General features: G+C 48.9%; 1 protein-coding gene across 1 annotated transcript in view; it reads left to right on the forward strand.

Moving 5' to 3' along the window:
* Positions 1–23,700, forward strand: part of DSCAML1 (DS cell adhesion molecule like 1) — a gene marked incomplete at its 3' end in the record, with an annotated part of 343,503 nt that overhangs the window by 303,730 nt on the left and 16,073 nt on the right. The window contains exons 16-20 of the mRNA XM_081238516.1: positions 4–74; positions 5,212–5,452; positions 8,853–8,999; positions 11,530–11,685; positions 19,019–19,158. Coding sequence (XP_081094642.1) covers positions 4–74; positions 5,212–5,452; positions 8,853–8,999; positions 11,530–11,685; positions 19,019–19,158 — 755 coding nt within the window. The remainder of the gene's footprint in view (positions 1–3; positions 75–5,211; positions 5,453–8,852; positions 9,000–11,529; positions 11,686–19,018; positions 19,159–23,700) is intronic.

Raw genomic sequence — 23,700 nt, forward strand, 5'->3', positions numbered from 1 at the left:
CAGCTCCTGATGGGCCCCCCATGGATGTAACCTTGCAGCCAGTGACCTCACAGAGCATCCAAGTTACCTGGAAGGTAAGTAACTTCAAAGGTAATTTCCTCTGAAATACCTCCTTTCTTCCCCTCTCAATCTACAAATGAAACCCCAACAGACTGGCTAGTCTCTGGTCTCTTACAGTGCCCAACCCTGTTTATTGCTAAATCCATGAGGTTGGAGGGGTGGAAAGAGAGGAGGATAAAGGGACTGGTTTCCTCACCAATCCCCACTCCCTTCTCCACTCTGACTCTCTTATGGAGGCCCATGCCTAGGGTGGGATGAAGAATTTGTCCGTGCCAAGGAGGGAAGATGGTTCTTCCACCATGCTGGTCTGTCCTACACACCCCACACGTTGTAATAAGTCTGGAGGTAGAATTGATTATGTGTAAATTTCAAAGGGGCCCTGTGGATTATGGGAGATGAAACGACAGAGTCTCACCCTCATCTTGGCCCTGTGACTAGAGCTGGGAGGTAGGGTGAAGCCACCCCCTATATTCTCATGGTAAAGCATTGAACAGGGAGCTTGGTCTTTTCAGGTCTTTGTTTCCTCCTCTATAAAGTCAGGATTAAAAAATAACTGCCCTCCCCAGCTCTGGGGGAGGGGAGCTGCAGAGAAAACAAACCAGTATGTGCTGCAGCCCTTTCTAAGGGGAAGAAACTTGTAAATCTAGAGGGTATCTGAAGACTGTCACTGAGGGGAAATCTTCGAGGCAATTCCACAGCTGGGCAGAGAAACAGACCAGAATCACCTTGAGCAGGACCAAGAAATGCTTTCCTGGGTAACTCTGGCCTCATTGCTGCATCCTTGCCATGGGCACAGAGGGGCTGCCCGTCCTTGATGGCTTCCTTTTGCACCGCATTTTCCAGTGTCTGAGTATTTTCTTGCGCTAATTTATCTGACCCTCTATTCCTGTGGAGTGGACGGAAGAGGTATTTTTATCCCCACCCATCAGAGGAGGCCACGGTGTAGAGATGCAAGGTGACTTCCATGGTCATTCAAGTCGTGACAGGCGCAGAACTTCAGTGCACAGAGTCTGGAGCCCCTGCCCAGTCTCCTCACCAGAGCCTACTGCATGGAGGTCAGGAACAGAGAGTTTTCTGAGTCCCATCCATGTTCTTCTTCTTGGATCTCTCCCATCTCAACAGTGGGGCTTGGGGGGGCTGCCTCATCTACATCTGGGATCAGAGTCCAAGGTCATCTTCTGACTTGAACTCCTGGTGGGAAAAGTCCAGGTGCTTTAGTCCTCCTTCTGGGCCCTTCAAAAAGGTAGACTCAAGAATAGGAGATTCAGAAGGGCCTAATAATATTTTTCCTAAAAAGACTACATGCCTGGGCATGTACACACACATGACACACACGGACATACACTTACACACACACATACACACACACAAGGCAACAGAGCCTGGTTCCTTCCCTCCCCAGAGAAATGACCAGGATAAAGGTGGGACAGAGGCTGGGCATTTGGTCCTCCCCGGGGAACCAGCCCTCCTAGCAGATACCTCCAGAGCCATGGTTCCCTCCAGGTTCAGATCTGGGTGTCAGGGCTTCTCTCAGAAACTGGGGGTGAAGCCTGGAGTCTAGTCCCCAAGTCTTGTCTGCATCCTGACTCTGCACCCATTTCCTGAGAATACTCCAAGGAAGCCTGGAGGTGGGGCAAGGCTGAATAAGTATGTAAACCACTGAGACATTTGGCTACAAAGCTCCGACCTGGAGGTTGATAAAAATTTAGAATCAGATTTATTTCTCCAAAGTCTCATAATGAAAAATAAAATTGATTAGAAAGTTAGAACTTCAGAATGAACGAGCCCGTCAATAAATTTGGGGCTGACTTCTCAGGGGATTTTTTTTTTAACACCAAGAAACAGATTAATGAAAAATAAAGATTCACTTGAAAGATAAGTCACTTCATTTTAAGACTCTTTCCACGAGATGGATCACCACTGCTTTATGACATAAATTTGCAATCAGCCCTATTGATTTCTTAATGCTTCAGAGAAATATTGTTAAGACTGATTTAAATCCTGAGTGTGCCTGTTTGGGGGGAGGTGGGGCAGTATGGGGGAGAGGGGAGAGAGAGGGATGGAGGGAAGAAGGGAGGGAGGGAACATGTGCCAAGATTTATAACAATATGTGAATATCTCTATGTATGTAGCAGGGTATGCCTGAATGCCTATCCAAGGCCTCTGCCAGGACATTTTGATGTGGTACTGTGTATATCACACATATACAGGTGTATATCATGGTGTAGGCGGCTCTGTGTATGTAGGCATATGTGTCATTGTGTACTGATGTATGTATCAGTGTGTTTCAATACAGACGTGGGTATGTAATAGGAGAGTATATGTCAGTGCAAAAACAAGGGCACCTTGCAGATATATTTGTGTCTATAATAGATGTCTGTCTGAATGTGTGAGTGTGTAGATACGAACCCAAATTCAGAAATTTGCCCCCTTACAAACTAGCAAACAGGACTGCCCAAGTACAGAGAGAAACATTATTCAGGCATTAACAAAAAGTCAAGTCAATTAAATACACGCACACCTAGTTAATGAGTTCAAAACAATTATGTTAAATTAAAAACTTCATTTTATTGCATTAACAGTGAGCTTAAAAATGCACTTCAGTTTAAACATTCATTGAATTTTAAAAAACAGGCTGTTTTACTAACTTAATTGTTTCTCATCACACTATTTTTTAGTACAATAAAAGGTGGGCTTTTAAATTAACTGCATTGTCTTTAAAACCCTGATTCAAGCTGTTTTTATATGCACTGGGGTGTGTGCTCTCTCTCAGTATATAGACGGGCAGGCCCCCTCATTAAAAGAGCCAGTTTCTCTTTGTGGGTCTAAATGTTTCTGGCCATGGGTAGGTGTGGACTGGGATGTTTGCTTTGATGGGTCTGGATGTGAAGGGATATATTGGGATCCTGTGTGTGTGTGTGTGTGTGTGTGTGTGATCATGTATAAGAATGTCTGTGTTGGTGAGTGTTTACCTGTTGATGTGTTCTCTCTCAGAACACCTATGTGTATGGCTGGTTGGGTATCAGGGTTCAAGCTGGGGGTGAGAGTATGTTTCCCACCCTCCAGGCTGATGCCAGTGGAGTTTTCTCCCTTTGCCTGGCCAGCTGGGATCAGTCCTTCATTCCAGATGGCCCAGGCAGAGCTCCGAAGTGCCCCTTTGTCACCGGCCTGTCCTTGCCCATCTCTGTCCCTCCATCCAGGAGCTGGCTTCAGGCCTCAGCTCTCAACACACCCCAGCCGTTGGCCAGGATGTCAAGGGCAATCCAGCTCCAAGAGGAGCTGGGCCTACATCAGAGTCAAGGACTCTTTTTTTTTTAACTTGTGGTAAAAATATACATACCATTGTATTTACATAAAACTGAACATTTTAACCATGTTCATGTGTTAGAAGCAACGGTCACCACTGTCCACCTCCAGAACTTTCTCATGATCCCAAACAGAAACTCTGTGCCCATTAAACACTAACTCCCCACCCAGCCATCCTCAGCCCCTAGTAACCTCTATTCTACTTTCTGTGTCTCTAAATTTGCCTATTCTAAGTACCTCAGAGAAGCATCATACGATATTTGTCCTTTTGTGTCTGGCTTATTTCACTTAACATAGTTTCATGGTTCCTCTATGCTGTAGCATATATCAGAACTGCATTCCTTTTTAAGGCTGAATACTATTCCATTGCATGTATAGACCACATTCTGTTTATCCATTCATTTATCTGTGCACACTTGGGTTGCTTCCACCTTTTGGCTGCTGTGAAGAATGCAGCTATGCATATGGGTGTAGACAAACCTCTCCAAACCCCTACTTTCAATTCTTCTGTGTATATACTCAGAAATGGAATTGCTGGATCATAGGGTAATTCTATGTTTAACTTTTCGAGGAACTGCCAAACCACTTTCCACAGTGGCTGCACCATTTTACATTCCCACCAGCAATGCACAGGGGTTCCAATTTCTCCACATCCTCATCAACAGTTGTGATTTTTCATTTTTTGATGATAGCCATTCTAGTGGGTGTGAAGTGGTATCTTGCAACTCTCTCTTTTTATTCAAACTAATTATCTACCTCCCTCTCCATTGGGTTATGTTTTGTCTGCTGTTGCATTTCTCCCGGGCCCCTGAGCCCATGCCAAATGATATCCCTATTCATTCATTCATTCACCCATTCATTTATTCAATAAATATGTATTGAAGCCCTATTACATGCCAGGCACCATTCTAGACACGGAGAACAAAATAGGCAACACTCTCATCCCCACGTCACTTACATCCCAATGGGGACAGATAGTCAAAGACATAAGTAAACTCTATAGAATGTCAGATGACACTACTGCCATGGAGAAAAATAAAACCAGGAAGAAATGTAAGGAGCACTAGACAGAAGGCAGGGAGCACTCTTACACAAAGAGCTTAGGGAAGGCCTCCTTAAGAAGGCGGCATTTCAGCAAGGACACCACAATGTTGAGGAGGCGAGCCATGTAGGTGTCCAAGGAAAGAGTGTTCCCCTGGATGGAAATGTGCCTGGTGTGAACAGCAGAGAGGTGTGTGCAGGAGCATAGGAAGCATAGGGGAGAGGAGATGGGTCCAAGAGGCATGGGGGTGGGGTCAGATCATGTAGGGTTTTGTAGCCATTGTAAGGACTTTGGCCTTGACTCTGGGTGAGATGGGAGCCTTTGAAGGCTTGGAAGCAAGGGAGTGACATGATCTGACTTTGGTTTTAAGATCATCCTCTCAGGGCTTCCCTGGTGGTGCAGTGGTTAAGAATCCGCCTGCCAATGCAGGGGACACGGGTTCGAGCCCAGGCGTGGGAAGATCCCACATGCCGCGGAGCAACTAAGCCTGTACCACACAACTACTGAGCCCGCGTGCCACAACTACTGAGCCTGTGCTCTGGAGCCCGTGAGCCACAACTACTGAGCCCGCACACCTAGAGCCCGTGCTCCACAACAAGAGAAGCCACCGCAATGAGAAGCCCGCGCACCGCAATAAAGAGTAGCCCCCGCTCACCACAACTAGAGAAAGCCCACAGGCAGCAACGAAGACCCAATGCAGCCAAAAATTAATAATAAATAAATAACTTTATTTTTTTTAAAAAGAGCATCCTCTAAGAATGTCACTGTGTCTGTCTCCTCCCCACCCCACCCCATACTCACAGGCACCCAAGAAGGAGCTGCAGAACGGTGTCATCCGGGGCTACCAGATCGGCTACAGAGAGAACAGCCCTGGCAGCAATGGGCAGTACAGCATCGTGGAGATGAAGGCCACTGGAGACAGCGAGGTCTACACCCTGGACAACCTCAAGAAGTTCGCCCAATATGGGGTGGTGGTCCAGGCCTTCAATCGGGCTGGCACGGGGCCCTCATCCAGCGAGATCAATGCCACCACCCTGGAGGATGGTAAGGGCACTAGTAGAGGGTAGCAAGCGGGTACAGATCACAGCTGTGGGCAGAGCCAGGGCTGCCAGGGAGGGCTCGGGGCCCTTCCCTGCTCCTGAGCCCCGTCGTGGTCCTGTGGTCCACACAGGCTCCCTGGATCCCTCCATCTCCTCTCACCCATTGGGTCCTTGAGGAATGCTTGGTCCATTTAGCACTCCGGGCCTCTCCATCCATTGGCTGGCTGTCTATCCATCGCTTGCTCATGCTCTGCCCTTCGGTCTCTCTATTGATCTGTTGGCCTGTCTGAGCGCCTGTCTGTGCACCTGTCTGATGCTCCATCCGTGCTTCTCCCTCTGCCTTTTCCTCCTTCCTCATTCTGGTCCCTCACCCATCTTTGTCCCCAAGCTCTTTCCTCTGCACTCTGGGTCCTGTTTCTCCTCCCTTACATCCTCCAGGTTGGAAAAAGGGCAGGAGCCACGTTACCTTTGTACTTCCGGGCTGGAATCTGTCCACCATCTGTTTTAGGGACCTGAGATGAGACTGTGGAGTTACGATATCCCAAGGTCCGTGGACAGAGGATTTAGGGCCCGATTTTTAAAACTGAATTCTTTGAGGACTGGAGCACTCCAACTCTGATGAGTGAATTAAGGGGCCTGGTTTCTCAGGGGAGGGGGTTAGAAGGCAGCAGGAGCCTGCCTGCTCCCCAAGCACAAAGAAGAGCCAGCTGGTACCTGAGCCTGTGCCAGGAAGGGAAAGGAGATGTGATCCTTGATGCCCCCCAGAGATAGAGCCGGGCTGGTCACAGCCCCCCAAAGAGCAGATTAAACAGAGCTTCCTTCTTGATGCTCCAGCCTAAAACCAGGATGTGAGATTAAAAGCTGTCACTAAGTCTGAGCCTGCCCCCAGCAGAGGGAGGGAACTGACTGCCCCAGTAACATAATGCCATCACCCCATGGCCATCAGGATACCCAGCATTCCACCCTTTTGTTAAGCATTCCATCCTTTTGTTAAGCAATGCCCTCTCCCTGCCTCATTCTCTCTGAAAATGCAGACACCCTTGGGAGGGAGGATGCATCAGGTCAGAAACGCGTGAGAATAGATTAGCTCGTACCAGTGGTTCTTAACTTTGGCTACAAATTGGAATTATCTGGGGAGTTTTAAAAATCCTGTTGCTTCATCCCCAGAGATTTCCATTTCATTGCTCTGGGGCACAAGCTAGGCTTTGAGAGAGAGCAGGTGTCAGTAGCCCCAGAGCACTGGGCCCCTGGGGAAAAGGGAGAACACAGAGAGAGGGAAAGGTGCACAGAATGCACAGAGGTACAGAGAAGCACCTGAGCTCCCCTGCCACCAGCTGCCCAACCCCTCCACCAGCCCGAAGCCTCACCAGCCCCCCATCAGCCCCCTCCCTTCCCTGCTGCTGGCCATGGGCCCGGCTGCTGGCCACGGGCCCGGCTGGACTGAGGAAGGTCAGCTTGTCGCCTCTTAGCACCATCAGTACCAATCCCAAGCAGTGCTCTGACACAGTGGTTCTCCGACCTGAGCGCACATCAGAGGGCTGTAAACAGATGGCTGGGCCCTCCCCCAGAGTTGTGCTTCAGCAGGTCTGAGGTGGGGGCCAAAAATGGGCATTTCTAATAAATTCCCAGGTGATGCTGATGCTGCTGGTGTAGGGAGCACCTGTGAGAACCACAGCATTAACAGCCAGGTCATTACCCATAAAAGGAGCCAAGGCTCACGGAGGTTAAGAACCTGTCCAGAATTGCCCATCTAATGAAGAAGAGTCCAGGTCAAAATGCAGGCCTGACCCTGAATCCCATCCTCTTTCTACTTCACCCTATTGTTACCCTGTTGCTTGGGGGCAGGGCTGGATGCAAGACCAAGTGACGTGGATGCAGGATGCTCAGGGAAGTCATGTCCAGGGGGAACAGCTGCCCCAAGACCACCCAGCACCCCTGACCAGACACTAAACTCTGTCCACTGGGGCCATCCCAGAAAACAGCCAGGCCAGGCCCACCTTTGGCCTCCATCAGAGCCCCACCTCCCTTGCTTTGGGGGGCTGCAGTGAGGGGTGGGTGCTGGGATTACCAACAGGGAGAGATCAGCATGGGCTGTGGAGTCCTTTTGCAAACAAAGGAGGAGAAGGGGATGAAAGTTTCCAGCAGCATTTGCTCAGCAGTTTTTCACACTTAATTAAGGCCCTCGTTAGCCTGTCAGATCCTGATCGTTCCCTTGCAATATTAGCACTCCTCCTGGGGTATTCAAGGACCCCTGCTTTAGCAATAGTGTCTCTTCCATAATTATATTACCTTCATTTTGTTCGAACGGGCGATCTGTATTAGTTTATGACACTGGGTCCCTAATTACATGGTGCTTATATTTTTACACCTAAGTAATATGAAACAATAATCATTCTCAAAGAGGATCGTTAGGATGATGTATTATCATTTAAATGCTCATAAAAATTAGAGTTGCCTCTTGTGGGGCAACGGGATCTAATTACCTTCCATCCAGCCTGTGCCTCCTTTCTCCCACTCAGAGCAAAGCAGACGTGGCCTTTCCCTTTGCCCCCAGCTCCTCAGAAGCCAGTGGAAGTGCCACCAAAGTTGTCACTCGCCAACGTGGCTCTTTGTGGCCTGGTGTCACTACTGTCTCTCATCATCATCATGCAGCAGGGCCGCCCGCAGGGGGTGGGAGTTAGGTTAAGCTCAAAGGTAGGTCTCAGATGGAGAGGGTTAAAGGCAGGGCAGACCACCCAAGGTGGTCTTAGAGAGTGTTTTCCATCACCCAAGGCATTTTGGTGTCTTCAGATGCAGGGACAAGGGACAAAAATGTAATGATCCTAGAGGTCCTAAAGGTGTCTGCGGAACCTCTTCTCCCCTTACCCCAGGGTTGCTTGAAATCCTCTTTCCTTCTTTTCCTTCCCTTCAGCTTGGTATGAGGACAGAAGGGTCCCTAGAGCTGGGCCTTGGTTCAGACCCCGAGCTCAGGTGACACAGAGGGCTGGCAGCCATCAGATAAGAGCATCGGTTACAGATCCTTCCAGCGCTGGCTTGGTCTTCCAGGTTCTGTTACGTTCAGCGGACGTGGACTCTCTGGGCTGTGGTGCCTACTGGTGAATCCCCAGGGGCTCATGCCTGGAGTTCATCACCTTCTTCCCCCAGCGTTTACCCAGAACCAGGAACGTGCCACCCAGAGCCCAAGAACCAAGCTATAAAGATCTCTATTCACCCAAATCTCCAGGAAAACAGACTGGGTTGACTTCCCGGTCACCAGCCCAAAACTCCTGTGACTCATTGAATCAGGAGGGCCTCCCACTTGTGTAACCCAAAGTTCCTCTGGCTGGGCAGCAGGGCCCGCCTGCGCATGGACGTGTCCTGTACCTTCCTAACCAGGCCTTTCAACTCTACCCCCACACCTGCAGTGCCCAGCCAGCCCCCTGAGAATGTCCGAGCCCTGTCCATAACTTCCGACGTGGCCGTCATCTCCTGGTCAGAACCTCCACGCAGCACCCTCAACGGCGTCCTCAAAGGCTATCGGGTCATCTTCTGGTCACTCTACGTCGATGGGGGTGAGTCTGCTGGGAGTGGTGGCCGGCTCGTGGAGCGAGAGGCACGGGGCCGGTGGAGATCCGTACTAAGAGCTGAGCATCTTCCATGGGATGTCGAGTGGAAGTCCAGCCCCTCCTCCATACCTGTCATCCCGGGGTCAGAGCCGGGGCCAGGGTGGGTGGGGTACACATAGTCATCTCCCTGGTGGGGACGGACACCAGCTGCTCCTGGACAGCAGTATGTTGGGCAGTGATTTGAGGGGTGAGACAAGCACATTTGCTTTTCTGATGGAATGTGTTGATATTAGGACTTTGTGGCCATATCAGTCAGGGGACAGGTGGTGTGCTCAAACAGGGCAACTGAGGAGACTTTAATGAAGACGCTGCTTTCCAAGGAGTCTGGAGGGAGGATGGGGCCCCTGGGACTAGCAGAAGCAGGAAGCCATCACTGCCTAGGCCTGAAGGGGCAAGAGGAGGAAGCAGGGTCACCAGAACCCAGGGAGAGCCACCCCTCAGCCAGACGGACAGCGAGGCATGTGGTCTGTGCAGATGAGCCGCCCAGGACCTGGAGAAGGGTGCACGGCGGAGCTGGGGGGTAGGAATGGCAGAAGGAGAAAAAACGACAATGGCCCGACCCTTCGGGTGCCTGCCTTCCCCTGGGATCCAATAGTCCAGACAGGCTTGTGTAGCCCCAGACACACCAAGCCCCTGCCCAGTGGTGTAACAGAGCCCTTGCAGTGACCAGGAAGTCTGCAGTCTTGCAAGCCAGAGGCCCAGCATCCCAAACTACAGAAATGAGTTTGCCTCCCCAGATCCTCAGCCTTTTTTTTTTTTTTTTTTTTTTTTTTTTTGCGGTATGCGGGTCTCTCAGTGTTGTGGCCTCTCCCGTTGCGGAGCGCAGGCTCCAGACGCGCAGGCTCAGCGGCCATGGCTCATGGGCCCAGCCGCTCCACGGCATGTGGGATCCTCCTGGACTGGGGCACGAACCCGTGTCCCCTGCATCGGCAGGCGGACTCTCAACCACTGCGCCACCAGGGAAGCCCCGATCCTCAGCCTTTTGCCACTTGTCCCCTGCCTCCTCCCTTCTCTCCTGGAGGCCTTGGGACTCCAGCTCATGGTCATCCCTCCGTGGCAGCGGCCCTCCCCTTCCCGACCTGGATTCTGCTCTGCCCAGAAGCCCTGCTGACAGTAGTTGTCTCTCCCTGCCACACCTCCATCATCTCCCCGCAAAACACAGAGACCTGAAGGTCTCCCAAGGCTTTATACGATGAGGTGGCCTCACATATCCGTGCTGAGCCAGGGATGGGGCCTCATTTTCCAGAATTTGCTTGCACTTTTCTAAGCCTGTGGCTCCCCACTCAGCCCTCAGGTGAGGAAGGCATCAGCCTCTCTAGTCTCCAAAGGCAGCGTGGATTGATGGCCATGCTGCCCTCTTCCTGGGTCTTTCTCTGTCTCTAGTCCTAAACAGGTCCACCCTGGTTTCTAACATTCCCAAAAAGGAAGGTCCCACCACTCAGGCCTCTGAAGTTCCCCTGCACCCACCTGGAGTCCCCTCAGGCTGGGTCTGGCAGCCTCACCCTCTGGAATCTGGCTGACTGCTGCCTACCCCTGGCCGGGCCCTCTGCCGGGCCCTTGCCTGCGCCAGGTCCCTGAGAGGCGCCAGGGTAGGTTTGCCGGCACTAGTCTTCTACAAGCTGGTGTCTGGGGCTGTTTTCTGAAAAGCTGGTAGTACCAGGGCGAGGGTTGTGAGCTCAGGAGTCTGTCTCTTTCCTCCTCCTAAGGCCCTGGCCATCCCACGGGACCCTCTCCCTAAGCCCTTCTTCAGAGTCTACAGCACGTTCCTTGGCAGAGCCAGGATGACAGGTCCTCGCTGAGCCCGAGGAAGCCTTGGCCCTTCCACCAGCCTCGCCCGCGTTCTCTGTGTGGGTTCTTTGCAGGGAGGGTGTCCTCAGTGGGGGGGAGAGGGTAACGGGGATTGACCCCTTATCCTCTCGAGAGTTCAGGGTGCTGGTCCAGGAGTGGTCAGGTGCGGGGGAGGCATCCTCAGCCTGTCATCCCCCGTGGATTCACTGCCTAGGCAGAGCTGAGAGCCCAAGGAGGTGCCGGGCAGCCAAGAGGAACAGCTGCTGCCTGGGTGCCTGGTCCAGGCTCCCCTCCAGGTCCAAGTCACTCCTGGGGTCCCTCACATGGAGAGAGGTTTGGGTGGAGGACAGGGAAATGTGGCTTGGAGAGATAGAGAGATGGGACTATCCTATGGGGAGAGTATTAAGCTGAATTTGGTGCAAGGTTGACTAGGGGCCAAGGCCCAGCTGGCACTTGTCGCTCACCCTGGTTGGGCCACTTGGGGAGAAATGTGGTCCGAGAGCAGTGCCCCACATCCGCACCCATGAACTTGAGGTGGAGGGTCCCCCTAGTCGCTACCACCATGGAGTCAAGGTCTGAGCCCAGTGGAGCAGGCCGGCCCCGAGCCCAGCCTGGCGGAGGGGCAGCGGCTGGGGGACCGTGGCCTGGCCGGCCTGGACCACACTCAAGGGCTGCTCGTGTCCGGCAGAGTGGGGCGAGATGCAGAACATCACCACCACGCGGGAGAGGGTGGAGCTGAGAGGCATGGAGAAGTTCACCAACTACAGCGTGCAGGTGCTGGCCTACACCCAGGCCGGGGACGGCGTGCGCAGCAGCGTGCTCTACATCCAGACCAAGGAGGACGGTGAGTGCGCTCCTCCAGCCCCGACCTGGCCTCGGACCGCGCGGCAGCTCCCAGGGCCTGCTGCTGAGCACTGCCCTCGAGCCGCCCCGCGGCTCACCCAAGGAGAAGGGTGAGAGCAGAGCCCCGTCCTTTCTCCTGTCCCTTTGGTTCTCTGAAGGGTGACACTGGGGCCCTGCTTTGGGAGAACACAGCTTACTTACTATAAGTGGTGGTGAGTGCTCCGAGACTCGAGCATAACCTTACGAGCCACCGTACCCCCTCCCACTGCAGCACTGGGTCAGAGGCCAGATAAAGCCGGTCCCCCCCACCCCAGGAGCATACTTTAGGGCATCTGCTCCCCTGCAGGGTTCAGCCTGGTGTCCTCTGGATACAGGTGGTTGGGACTGGGGGAAAAGGGAGCATCACCCCACATATCCTAGGTTAGGGGCTCGGCAATCACCCCACAGAGGCCCCAGAATGGGCCAGGCCCTGGACTCTGGTGTGCAGGGGGCTCTCAGGGAGGGCATGGGATGTGCTTCCACTTGGAGCTGTGATCTCAAAGCCCTTCTCTATGGGGGCAGAACTGGAAGAAAACAGAGATAATGAGCCAAACCTCAAGGGGAGAGTGACCGAGTCAGATGGGGGAGGCTGAGAGCTGAGTCATCCCAGGAGGGATCAGGTTGGGAGAAGGGCCAGACTTCCTGCCTGAGCTGGAGCTGACACCTCCAGGGGCCTTGCCGGGTCCAGGAGGTGCTGTGTGTGACCATACACAGCTCCAAGCTCGTCTTCCACTTCCTTCCTCACCACCCCCCAGCCCCATCACTGAGTTGATTCTAACCCTTCTGAGCCAGGTGCTCTATCGGCAGAAGAGTCGGTTGATGTGAAGTGCCTTGCACACACTGGGCGCTTAATAAACGGTAGCCAGGGTTGCCATCATGGCTTTCTTCCCACGCAGCCTCGGTTTTTTCAAAGGATACAGAGACCCACAGTCTAGGCCCTACCCAGACACTTTAGCAGAAGGAGCTGGAGGGGTGAGAGGAGTTAAAAGGAGCGGCTCTAATGTGATGATGGAGATGTTCCCAGTGCAGCCCCGCGCTTGGTGACTTGGTGACCGGACCAGCTCAGATTATCGCTCCTTACTCTCCCTAAGCCCCTCCCTTTCCATCAGCTCATCCCCCTCCCCCACTTAAGCTCTGAGCAATTAAATATTTACCAACCTGCCCGCCCTACTTTTCCTGTCATTAATCCCCCCATCGCGGTTTCCTGGGACAGCTCCAGGCAGAGCCACCTGCTCTTGTGTGGAGACTGAACGGAGATGGTGCTCAGCGCCTGGCCCCTTTCAGGGCCTCAAGGACACACTCACACACACACACACACACACACACACACACACACACACACACTGGCACCTTCTTGGCCTCTAGAAATTAACCACCCAGACCCCCAGACCTTTTGTGTCCTATTCTGATGCAAGGCCTGAGTTGTAAGCACCTACACATGTTTAACTGACCAAGGCGAGACCCCACAAGGGTATCCAAAGGTCTAGGAGCACCATCCCTCCCTACAAGGAGCTGTCGACCCCCTACCCTTGAGCTGCCTACGGAGCCACACACAGGGATACGCACAGGCAGGGGCCAGGTCCTAAGGCAGCAGCTTCCCCGAGTGGAAGGGACACTGGTAAACACAGCAGCCGTGCGTGCCCCAGCCCTGCCACCTACTGGCAAGTCACTTAACCTTTCTGACCCTCAGTTTCCTCATGATAAAATGGGGACAGTGCCTCATCTACACGTTGTAAGAAACAACATAGCTATAGAATCCTTTCTAAAATGTCAAGTGCTAGCAAATGGTAGTTGCTTTATACATGCCAAGAGCTGGCAATGAAATGACTGCTTCTGATGGACCCAGGTGCCCTTGAGGGAAGCCTAAGCTAAAAGGAGCCTGCTGTCCGATGAGATCTCATCCAGAACAGTGGTCATAACTTGACATGTGTGTGACGTGCCATCATAAGCATGATTTAACCTTCCAATAGCCCTACAGGATAGGTATTCTTTCCATTTTAGAGATGAGAAAACGGAGCCCTAGAGCGCTAAAGCAACTTGCCGAAGGTCACAAAGCTAATGGGTGGCAAATCAAGGCTTTCTTGCCTCCCTAGCCTCTATACTTTCCATCATACCACTGGTATCGGTTAGGAAGCCTTTGGTAGATTTTAGCAATAAGCATATTTATTATCATATATAACAAGAAGTCTTGAGTAGGGCAGCTCCAGGGTTGGTTAACTCAGTGGTTCCCATCTTTCTGCTCTGCCATCCTCAGCCTGTCAGCTGTTCCTCCCGTGATTTCAAGATGGCTGCAGCTCCAGGCATCACGCCAGACAAGACAGAGTTCAGGATGAGAGAAGCAGTCTCTTCCTATGGGCCTCTCTTGGGAGTAAAAAAAACCTTTCCCAGAAATCCCCTCAACAGGTTCATGCTCATTTCCCATCGGCCACAGTGGGGCAATATGCCTCTAGCAAAGCTAGTCACTGAAAGGAGAAGGGAAATATCATGGCTGACTTACTCTAAGCCTAATAAATCCTCTGGTATAGGTGATGGAGACAGCTTTCTCTGAAGGGTGGAGGAGCATGGGTGACCCAAGCAAGAGTGAGACTCTGTTTGCAAGGAAGAGGAAGGAATGATAGCAGAGGGGTAGGTGGACAGCCATGCCTGCCCCAGCCGTGCTGCTCCAGCTCCACCAGACTCTCCCATCTGTAGGTGGTAGTCATCACAGTTGTTACTCAGCTGACTTGGAAAGCAGACCGACCCACATTCCAATTCCAGCTGCGCCATGGGACAGATACCCTAATCTGAAGACTCTGTGACTCCATACCCACCACGACCACTCCCCCTCAGGAATTTGCATTTTGCCAAAGGAAAAAAATTACCAGAAAATTTAGAGAAACGCAAGATACATAAAAAGATACAATGCAAACATATCAATTCAAGCTCATTTCTTAAGTCCAGATCTCTCAGTCTGAGCCTGGTTTCAGGCTGGCTTGGCTGCACTCAGTTCATGAGCTACAAAACCTCTTTCCTACCACTTGTCTCCCCTGTGAATACCAGACCTAGCTACATGACCTTGGAGTGCAAAGTTGGGTTGGATTTTAGACCACTTTAAAGGTCTTTAACTGAGGAAGGGGCTTGAACTAGAGCCGCGTGTTAGGACGGTAACTCTTGTAGAAGCATGGAGGATTGATTGCAAGAAGGGGATGGGGGGGATAAGGACTTGGGTCAGAGGGGCCTCTTAGAACCTGTGGGCATCTAGACAGAGAAGAGGAAGGTGTGTGCTAGTTCAGCAACAGTGAGGATGAAGGGAGGAGGAGGGACACGTTTAGGGAAACATATCAGAGGAGTTCCACTTCCAGGAATGGTAGACGTGGTAACTCAAACCCACTCTCCTCCTTGCTGGAACACTAGAAAATATGAATAAAATATTTTTAAATACTTGCTTCAAGGTATCAGAGAGCTGGCAGGAAAGTAAAGAGTTACTGGGCCAGGATCCAAGGAAGAATGGAGGCCCAGGAGGTGAGCCTGGTATTTGGAACAGCTCTTCCCCTCGGGGGCATTTGCTGAATCTGGAGGCAGTGACTGAGAAACTGAGCAGTACTAGAAAGACATTAAGTGGAGGCCAGGGCCTGCTAGGGTGTGTGGGTCTGTCTGGTGAACCCTTCTCCCATCCCCTTCACCCCCCAACCCCCGCCTACTTTGAGTTGAGACCATGAAGGGTAGAAGAACTCTAAGATTAAAAGTGGACCAAAAGTAGCTCAGCCTCAAATCATCTCAGTCCTAGAAATTAGATTGAGTTGACCTCAGGTTGCTAGTGCCCCAGATTGCAGATGCCTGTCAGAAGCAAACATGAATTCTTTCTTTAGGAAGATTACATCACCTGAGACCTCAAATTATTTCCACAAACAATTTTGCAAATAATATGTCGGGCATACAGTAAAAAATAATGGTGACAATGTGAACAAAAGCCAGCAGAAAAAGAAAAAGACAAAAGAAACAGATCCACAAGAGTTCCAAACATAGGTTTTATCAAATATGCACTTTAAAATAATTATTCTTAACAATTGAAATTTGAAATTTTAAGAGTATTGGAAGCTATCAAATGGAAAATCTAGAAATAAAAACTATTAATAACTGAAATTAAGAACTCACTAGATGGGTTTAACAACAAATTAGTCACAGCCAAAGAGATAAATAGTGAACTGGAAGATACATCAAAAGATAATATCTTCTGGTGGGCTTCCCTGGTGGCGCAGTGGTTGAGAGTCCGCCTGCCGATGCAGGGGACACGGGTTCGTGCCCCAGTCCGGGAAGATCCCACATGCCGCGGAGCGGCTAAGCCCGTGAGCCATGGCCGCTGAGCCTGCGCGTCCGGAGCCTGTGCTCCGCGCAATGGGAGAGGCCCGCGTACCGCAAAAAAAAAAAAAAAAAAAAAAAAAGATAATATCTTCTGATATTATAAAGACAAATGAATGGAAAATAAAACAGCAAATAAGAGAATGGAAAATAAAAGAGCAAATAAGAGATATAGAGCAGTGATTTTCAAACTTTACTGTGCATACAAATCACTTGGGGATCATGTTAAAATTCAGATTCTGATTTAGTAGATCTAGGGTGGAACCTGAGATTTTGCATTTCTAACATGCTCCCAGGTGACACTGCTGCTGATCCATGGACCACATTCTGAATATCAAGGACATAGAAGATGTGAGAAGATATCCCAAAGAAGAGGAGAAAGAGAACGGAGCAGAAGATAAAATGTCTGAAAACTTTTCAAAGCTGTGAAAGACATCAAGCCCAAATGCACAAAGCTCTACAACCCTCACAGGCAATAACTTAAAGAAATCCACACCTAGGCTTATCATAATAGAGCTGCTAAAAAACAAACACAAAGAGAAAAATCTTAAAAGCAACAGGAGGGAAAAAAGACCACTTACCTTCAAGGGAGCAAAAATTAGATTGTCAGCTAACTTATCAGAAACAATGGAAGCCAGCAAACAATACAATGGTATATTTAAAGTATGTATGAAAAAATAGTTATCAACCTGTGATTTTTATACCTAGCAAAAATATTTTTCAAGATTAAGATGAAATAAAGACATTTTCAGACCAAAAAAAAAAAAATGAGAGAATTTATCATCAACCTACCTGCCCTGGAAGAAATACTAAAGGGTATTCCTTCACTAGAAGGAAAATGATCCCAGGTGGAAACTCAGTGATGTAGGAAGGAAAGAAGAGCAATTAACGGTGAATATATGGGTAAATCAAAATCAATATTGATTGCATAAAATGGTGATCATGTCATCGTCTTGAAGGGGGATCTAAAATATATACAGAATTAAAATATACAACAGTGGCATGTAAATTGAGAGAGGGTAAATGCAAGTTCTAAGTCCTTGCATTGTCTGAGAAGAAAAGTGCCAATTAATAATGTTAGACTTTGGTAAGGCAAAGATTCACATTGTAATCTAAAAGTAATTAAAAACTGTATTATAGCAAAACTAACAGAGAAGGGGAAATAGAGTATTTTTAATACTCAATCCAAAAGAAGGCACAAAGGAAAAAACAATAGGTGGGACAAATAGAAAGTATTTAGTAAGATGGGATATTTAAACCCAAATATATCAGGAATAGCATTAAAGATAAATTGACTAAATTCTCCAGTTAAAAGATAAAGATTGCCAGATTGGCTAGCAATGAAACAAAACCCAAATATGTGCCGTTTATAGGAGACATCTAAAACATAATGGTGTAGAAAAGTTAAGCATGAAAAGATGGAAAAAGATAGACATACCATGCAAAACTAAGAGAAAACTGGAATATTAATATCAGACATAGTATGCTTTAAGGCAAAAACTCATTCTTAGAAGGACACTTTGTTATGGTAAAAGACTTAATTTACTAGGCAAATAAAGCAGTTCTAAATTTTTATGAACTTAATAACCTTGAAATACATAAAACAAAAACCAACAGCACTACCTGTAGTGTTGGGATAAATAGATAAATCTATAATCGTAGTGGGAGATTTCAACATATTTCTCTCAATAACTGATAAGAAAAAAAAAGTATGCAACGACAGAGAATATTTGAACACTGCAAATTGCCCCAGTGGCCATCCATAGACCCCCTTGCATCCCAAAACTGCAGAGACCCCTAGCAGAGGTAAATGGCAAGGCTATAGCAGTGAGGAAGGGCAGAGTTAAGGATGATTGTGAGCTTCTGGGTTCAGGTCCCTGGATGGATGATGATGCTGTTTTAAATTATTTTATTTAACCTAGAATTGTTGACCACTTATTAGATTTTAAAAATTGAAGTAGGTACTGAAAGCTAAGAGTCAGGGGAGGGAATGCAAAAATACCAGTTGTTACAATCTACTGAGTGTCATCTGTGTGTTAGGCACCATGCCAGGTGCTTTATTTTAATTAGAACTAATTCTCACTACAGACCTTTAATGTGGTTGTTATGTCCCTATAGATGGGGAAACTGAGACTCAGAAAGGTAAAATAAGTTGAATAGTATACCATTACAATCTTCAAAGGAGCATAAAAGCTCCCAGGAGGGAAGACAAGTCACAACAATACAAGGGAAAGACGAAGAAGGAGACTGTGGGCTGCAAACAGGATGCTTCCAGTCTTCCAGGCAGAGCCCTGGGGTCCCAGCCAGGCCAGGCAGGCTCAGACATGGGAGCAAGGGGAGGTCAGAATCCATACAGATTGGATCCACTTAGGATGGATTTCTCAGCCAATTCTAAAGTAGACTTTCCCTCCTGAAAAGAGAAAGGGCCTAGCCAGCCCCCCAAGGGCAGTGCCCTGAGCACATGGCAGGAAACACAGTCACCCACTGGCTGACCACTGACCCTTGACCCTCGGGAGGAGGCCTGCTCTGTGAGTCTCTAGAGTCCCCAGCCTCAAGGAGCTCACAGGGCAAAAAGCAAATTGACCTGTATATTTGTTTGGCCTAAGTACAAGCTTCGTTAGTAGAGCATTGGGGTGGGGATCAGATTAGGGTGATTGGGATCAAGATGAATTCCTTATGGGTTCTGTTTCTTTCTTGTGTATCTGAAGTCCTTAGTTCTGGCCAAACAGTTCTGAACCGGCCACTCCCAGTGCTTCCATCTCAGAGACTTTGTTACAAGCCCCTAATAATCACCACCTGTTTGCCATGCTAGACCCTCCTCCTTTAAACCACAGCTCAGAGATGCCTCCTTCAGGAAGCGCTCCCAGATTGATCTGCCTCACTCTCCCCACCCTGCATTCTTTCCCAAAGGCTTTGCTCCTCCTTTCTCCAAACTGACCCGACCTTCCCCTGCTCAGTTCCAGGTCCCCCTGCTGGCATCAAAGCTGTCCCTTCATCCGCTAGCAGTGTGGTTGTGTCATGGCTCCCCCCAGCCAAGCCCAACGGGGTGATCCGGAAGTACACCATCTTCTGCTTCAGCCCCGGGTCTGGCCAGCCGGTAAGTGGGCCCAGGGCCAAATGATGAGCAGGACAGGAGACAGAGAGAGTACCTGTAGATCAGCTGGCTTCTGAGCCAAACCCTGGGGCTGCTTATATCTGTGCTGCTTCTTGGATTCATGGATAAGTATGGGCACTGGTCACCCAAGAGTGGCTAAAGCCTTACCCCAGTCCATCTTGGGTCAGTCCTCTGTTCCAGGGGCTGCAAGATTACCACAAGCCCTGGAAGCTCCTTTGAGTCAGGGGTCACGTTCAAGCAGGTGGGAGGACAGGGCCTTGGCTTTTCTGGTCTGGCTGACCAAGGAAGCTCCTAGCAGATCCCAGAGCTCTGGACTGGGGACTCACTGGCCCACGGCCTTTGGAAATGAATCAGCTTTTCAGTATGATCAGTCCGGGCTTGGAGGGCTGCTGGAGCTCTACCCTGAGTGGCCCCCTCAGCATGGTGCCAGTTGAAGAGAGAGGAGAAGATGGGGGACAGATGGGGGAAGGCAAGGGCATCTCTCTCTGGGCCAGGGTCTGGGCCTAGCCTAGGGGAGAGGACTGAGAGATAGCTCTGTCTGCCCAAACCCGGGAGCAAAGTGGGCAGCCCCCAGGCTGGGGCACAGTGCGGGGGGCTAACCCCTGCCCTCTACTGAGGGCTGCTAAGAGAGAGGAGAGGATGAGGGCGGGTGCCGTGGGATATGCACCCATATCCCATAATAGGCATCCTTCCCTCTGCCTCCTTCCTTATCTCCAGCCACTCAACCAGAGTGCTGCTGGGTGACTGCTCTGGAGCACACCTCTTGTAGTTACAAGAGCAGGTGCAAAGACACCTGCCCTTGGGGCGCTTTCAGTCTAGTGGGAAAAGCAGAGGGGTGCTCCCTGGGGGGGGCATGAGTACTATCAAGGGGTGTGCTCAGGACCGGGGAGAGCAGGGAGCAGATGGAGGCCAGCTTCTCCCTCCATCAGCAACTTGTGTTATGACAACAGCCCCAGCACCTGCAGATGAGCTTCCGGCAGCCCGGAAAGCTGCCCTGAAATTGCTCGGTAATTGTGTCCTCATCTCATCCTCTGTTCTCTGCTTTCCTGTGGTCTTTCTGAATTACCCTCTGAGCCGTAGGTGGCCCCACTCCTCACCAGTGAGGCCAGAGTTCTATTACCAGAGGGGAAGCCCAGAAATGTCTTTGCAATGACTCCGCCCCCTCTCCATCCTCACAGCCACTGTGTCACATGCAGAAAAGTACATATATGATGACTATACAACTCCATGAATTTTCACACATCCAAGTATGCAGAAGGGGGGATTCCCAGAGCAGGGAACAGGACAACACCCCAGAAGGTCACCACCCTCCCCCTGAAGGCGTAACCACCATCCTGACTTCAGATTAGCATTGCCTCTTTTTGTTCTTTATATTACACACACACACACACACACACACCATTTGCCTAGCTTCTTTGACCCAACATTATTTTGAGTTTGTGAATTTCATCCATATTGTTGTGTGTGGTTAGAGATCACTCACTGTCACTTCCGTATAGTTTTCAATTACGTGTGTGTATCACAATTTATTTATCCATTGTGTTATCCGTTGATAGGCATTTGGGTAGTTTTCCGTTGGGAGCTATAACAGATGGTGCTGCTGTGAAAACTCTTGTCCATGTCTCTTGGTGCTCTTGTGTATGCGTTCCTGTTGGGCCTATGAGAGGAACTCCTGGATCACGGGGTCTGCAGGTGTTAGGTTGAGAACACCCTGCCATTGTTGGGGGGTTGTACCAATTTTCCAATCAACATTTTCAGCCATGTCTTCTGCCCCTTTTGCCCCCCTCCCACTCACACACATCCTAGGCTCTTGTTACACTCGGCTTGTCACCGTCTGGACAGTCGCTCTGCCTTTCACCCCCCACCCCTCTGCCCTGCTGATCCTACTGCCCATGGCATGTTCTTCATCCTCTAGCACACGCTGAATGCATTAGCTGGCAGTTAGCTGCTCACTCACCTGTCTCCCGCACTGGTCTGAGGGGCCCTGTGAGGACAAGGGCAGCATCTATCTATTCATCTTTGGGTCCCCAGCTGCGGAACATGGTGCCTGGAGCATCATTGTCACAGAATACGTGTTTGATGAATGAATTACTAGCACCCTGGCAATTGTAAAGCCTTGGACATTGGGCAAGTTTCCCTTCATAAATTGATGAGAGGGTGGGAACTCATTCTCCAGCTTGGGTTTGTATGGTCATTACTTCCTCTGATAATGAAGTCTTTCAAAGGGATTGGTATCTGGGAACTCAGCCTCCTCATTAACTCAGGCTCCAGGATGCCCAGTCAACTGGCTGGGGACACATCTCCCAGGCTCCGGAGCAGAGTGCCTGGTCCCCATGCCCTCCTCCTGCTGCTGGAGACCTGGGGAGCCTCCCTCCTTCCTCTTTATGCCCCGAGCATAGAGGAACCTCCTCTCTCCTGGGGAGATTTCCCATCAGACATTGTCACATGGTGGGTGGGGCAGGTGTGCTAGTGTGATGAGAACTGCAGTTCAGCCATGTTGCAAGGCAGGGACTGGGCTGAAGGAGGGACCAGGGGACCTAACCACCACATGTGATTGTGTAATATGATTGCTTTGCAGAAATATATTCCAGATTCCAAACAACTGCATCACAAATTCATTTATGAAAGAGCTCCAGGAGTGAGGGCACACTCGTGTACATGTGATAGTGCAAGACTGTGGGAGTAAGTGTGGGGTGAGAGGCAAATGCGTGTGAGTCTGTGTGTGTACATACTGGAGTGTATGAACTTGTGTGTGTGGAATCCTCAGAATAGATGCGGGAAACTACATATGGTGCAGGATCCCAGGAATTACACCCTAGGGCTGGCCAGAGCTGCCTTGAGTCCTGTTAGAAATTTTACCAAACAATTTAATACACTTGTTGTTTTTCTCTGATTATCAAAATAATACAATTTTATTGTAGAAAATTCTGTAAATATATAAAATATAGAGAGGAAAGTAAAAATTACTTGTACTCTCATTCCCTAAAGATAAACATTGGCAACGTTTTGGTGTATAATCTTCTAGTCTTTGATCTGTACGTATACCATGGTTTTGTTTTGGTTTTTTTACAAAATTAAAATAAAATTTTACACAATGTGATATAATCTGCATTTTTCATGTAACACATGAAGGCACTTTCCCACACCACCGAATATTCTTTTTTATTGAAATATTCTTGACATCAAATATTCTTTTTTTTTTTTTTTTGGTTGCACCACATGGCTTGTGGGATTTTAGTTCCCTGACCAGGGATTGAACCCAGGCCCTTGGCAGTGAGAACGCAGATCCTAACCACTTTACCACCAGGGAATTTCCATGACATCAAGTATTCTTTTAAAATATCATCTGTATGTACATAATCTATTTAACCAGTCCCCCAATTATTCTATATTTAATCTGTTTTTAATTTTTCACCATTATAATGTTTCATTGAGAGTTCTTCATAAAAGTTTTTATGTACACGTTTTATTTTTTTCTTAGGTTAAATTTCCATAGGAATTCCTGGGTCACAAAGAGTATGAACATTCTTAAGGTTTGCATACACGTTTGCAAATTACTCTTCAGAAATTTTGCACCAATTTATACTTCTTATACAGCATTATAAGTAGCATATACTTCTTCCTTGCGCCCATACTAATCCAAGGTATTATATATTTTTCTTTTTTGACAGTTGGGATTTTTTTAAAAAGAGGTCTTGTTTTAAGTTATATTTCTTGGATTACTAGTTAGGTTGATTAGTGCTATGTGTTTTCTGGCTGTTTTTTTCATCTTTGGGTAATTGTCAATTCATGTCCTTTGTCCATTTTTTATTTGGGTGTATCGTGGTTTTCTTCTTATTGATTTGTAAGTGCTCTTTACATATTAAGGATAATAACCATTTTTGACCATATATGTTGCAAGTATTTGCTTGCCTTTGATTCTAGTTTTTATTATACCATAGGTTTTCTTTTTGTATAATTTAAATTTATAAATCATTTTCATTTTTGATTTTTCCTTTATTTTTGTTATTAGGACAGATAAATATTAACCTATAGTTTCCTCTTTCATAGTTTTACCTTTTTTTAACCTTTGATTCACTGGGACTTTATTTGGGAGTAGAGTTGTGTATTTCTGAAAGTGATTTCAGGACATTCTTGGGGAATCCAGGTTAAAAGAAGGCACCCAGGATCTGGATAATATGCTAATGCCTTCAGGGGGAAGCCAAAGCATTCCTGCCCTGTGTAGACACAAATGTACATTCAGGTACACACTGACACACACAAGCAAGTACACTCAACTTTTCTCTACACATGCATACACACACACACCTCCATCCTCACAGAAAAATGTGCCAGGAGAAGACCATTTCCCCTTTTACAAAAGACTTGCACACCCCTTGCCTCATATGTGCCTCAGTGCAACCACACAGGGTAGGCCGAGCTGTATTGCTTTCTCAGTGTGCAGGAGAGAAAACTGAGGCCCCAGAAACCATGGGAGACACTGTGGATCATATAGCAAGTGAGGCAAGCAGGTATCAAAGCCAC

This window comes from Mesoplodon bidens (assembly GCF_964165515.1).
Source record: "Mesoplodon bidens genome assembly, chromosome: 7".
Classification (NCBI taxonomy): domain Eukaryota; kingdom Metazoa; phylum Chordata; class Mammalia; order Artiodactyla; family Ziphiidae; genus Mesoplodon; species Mesoplodon bidens.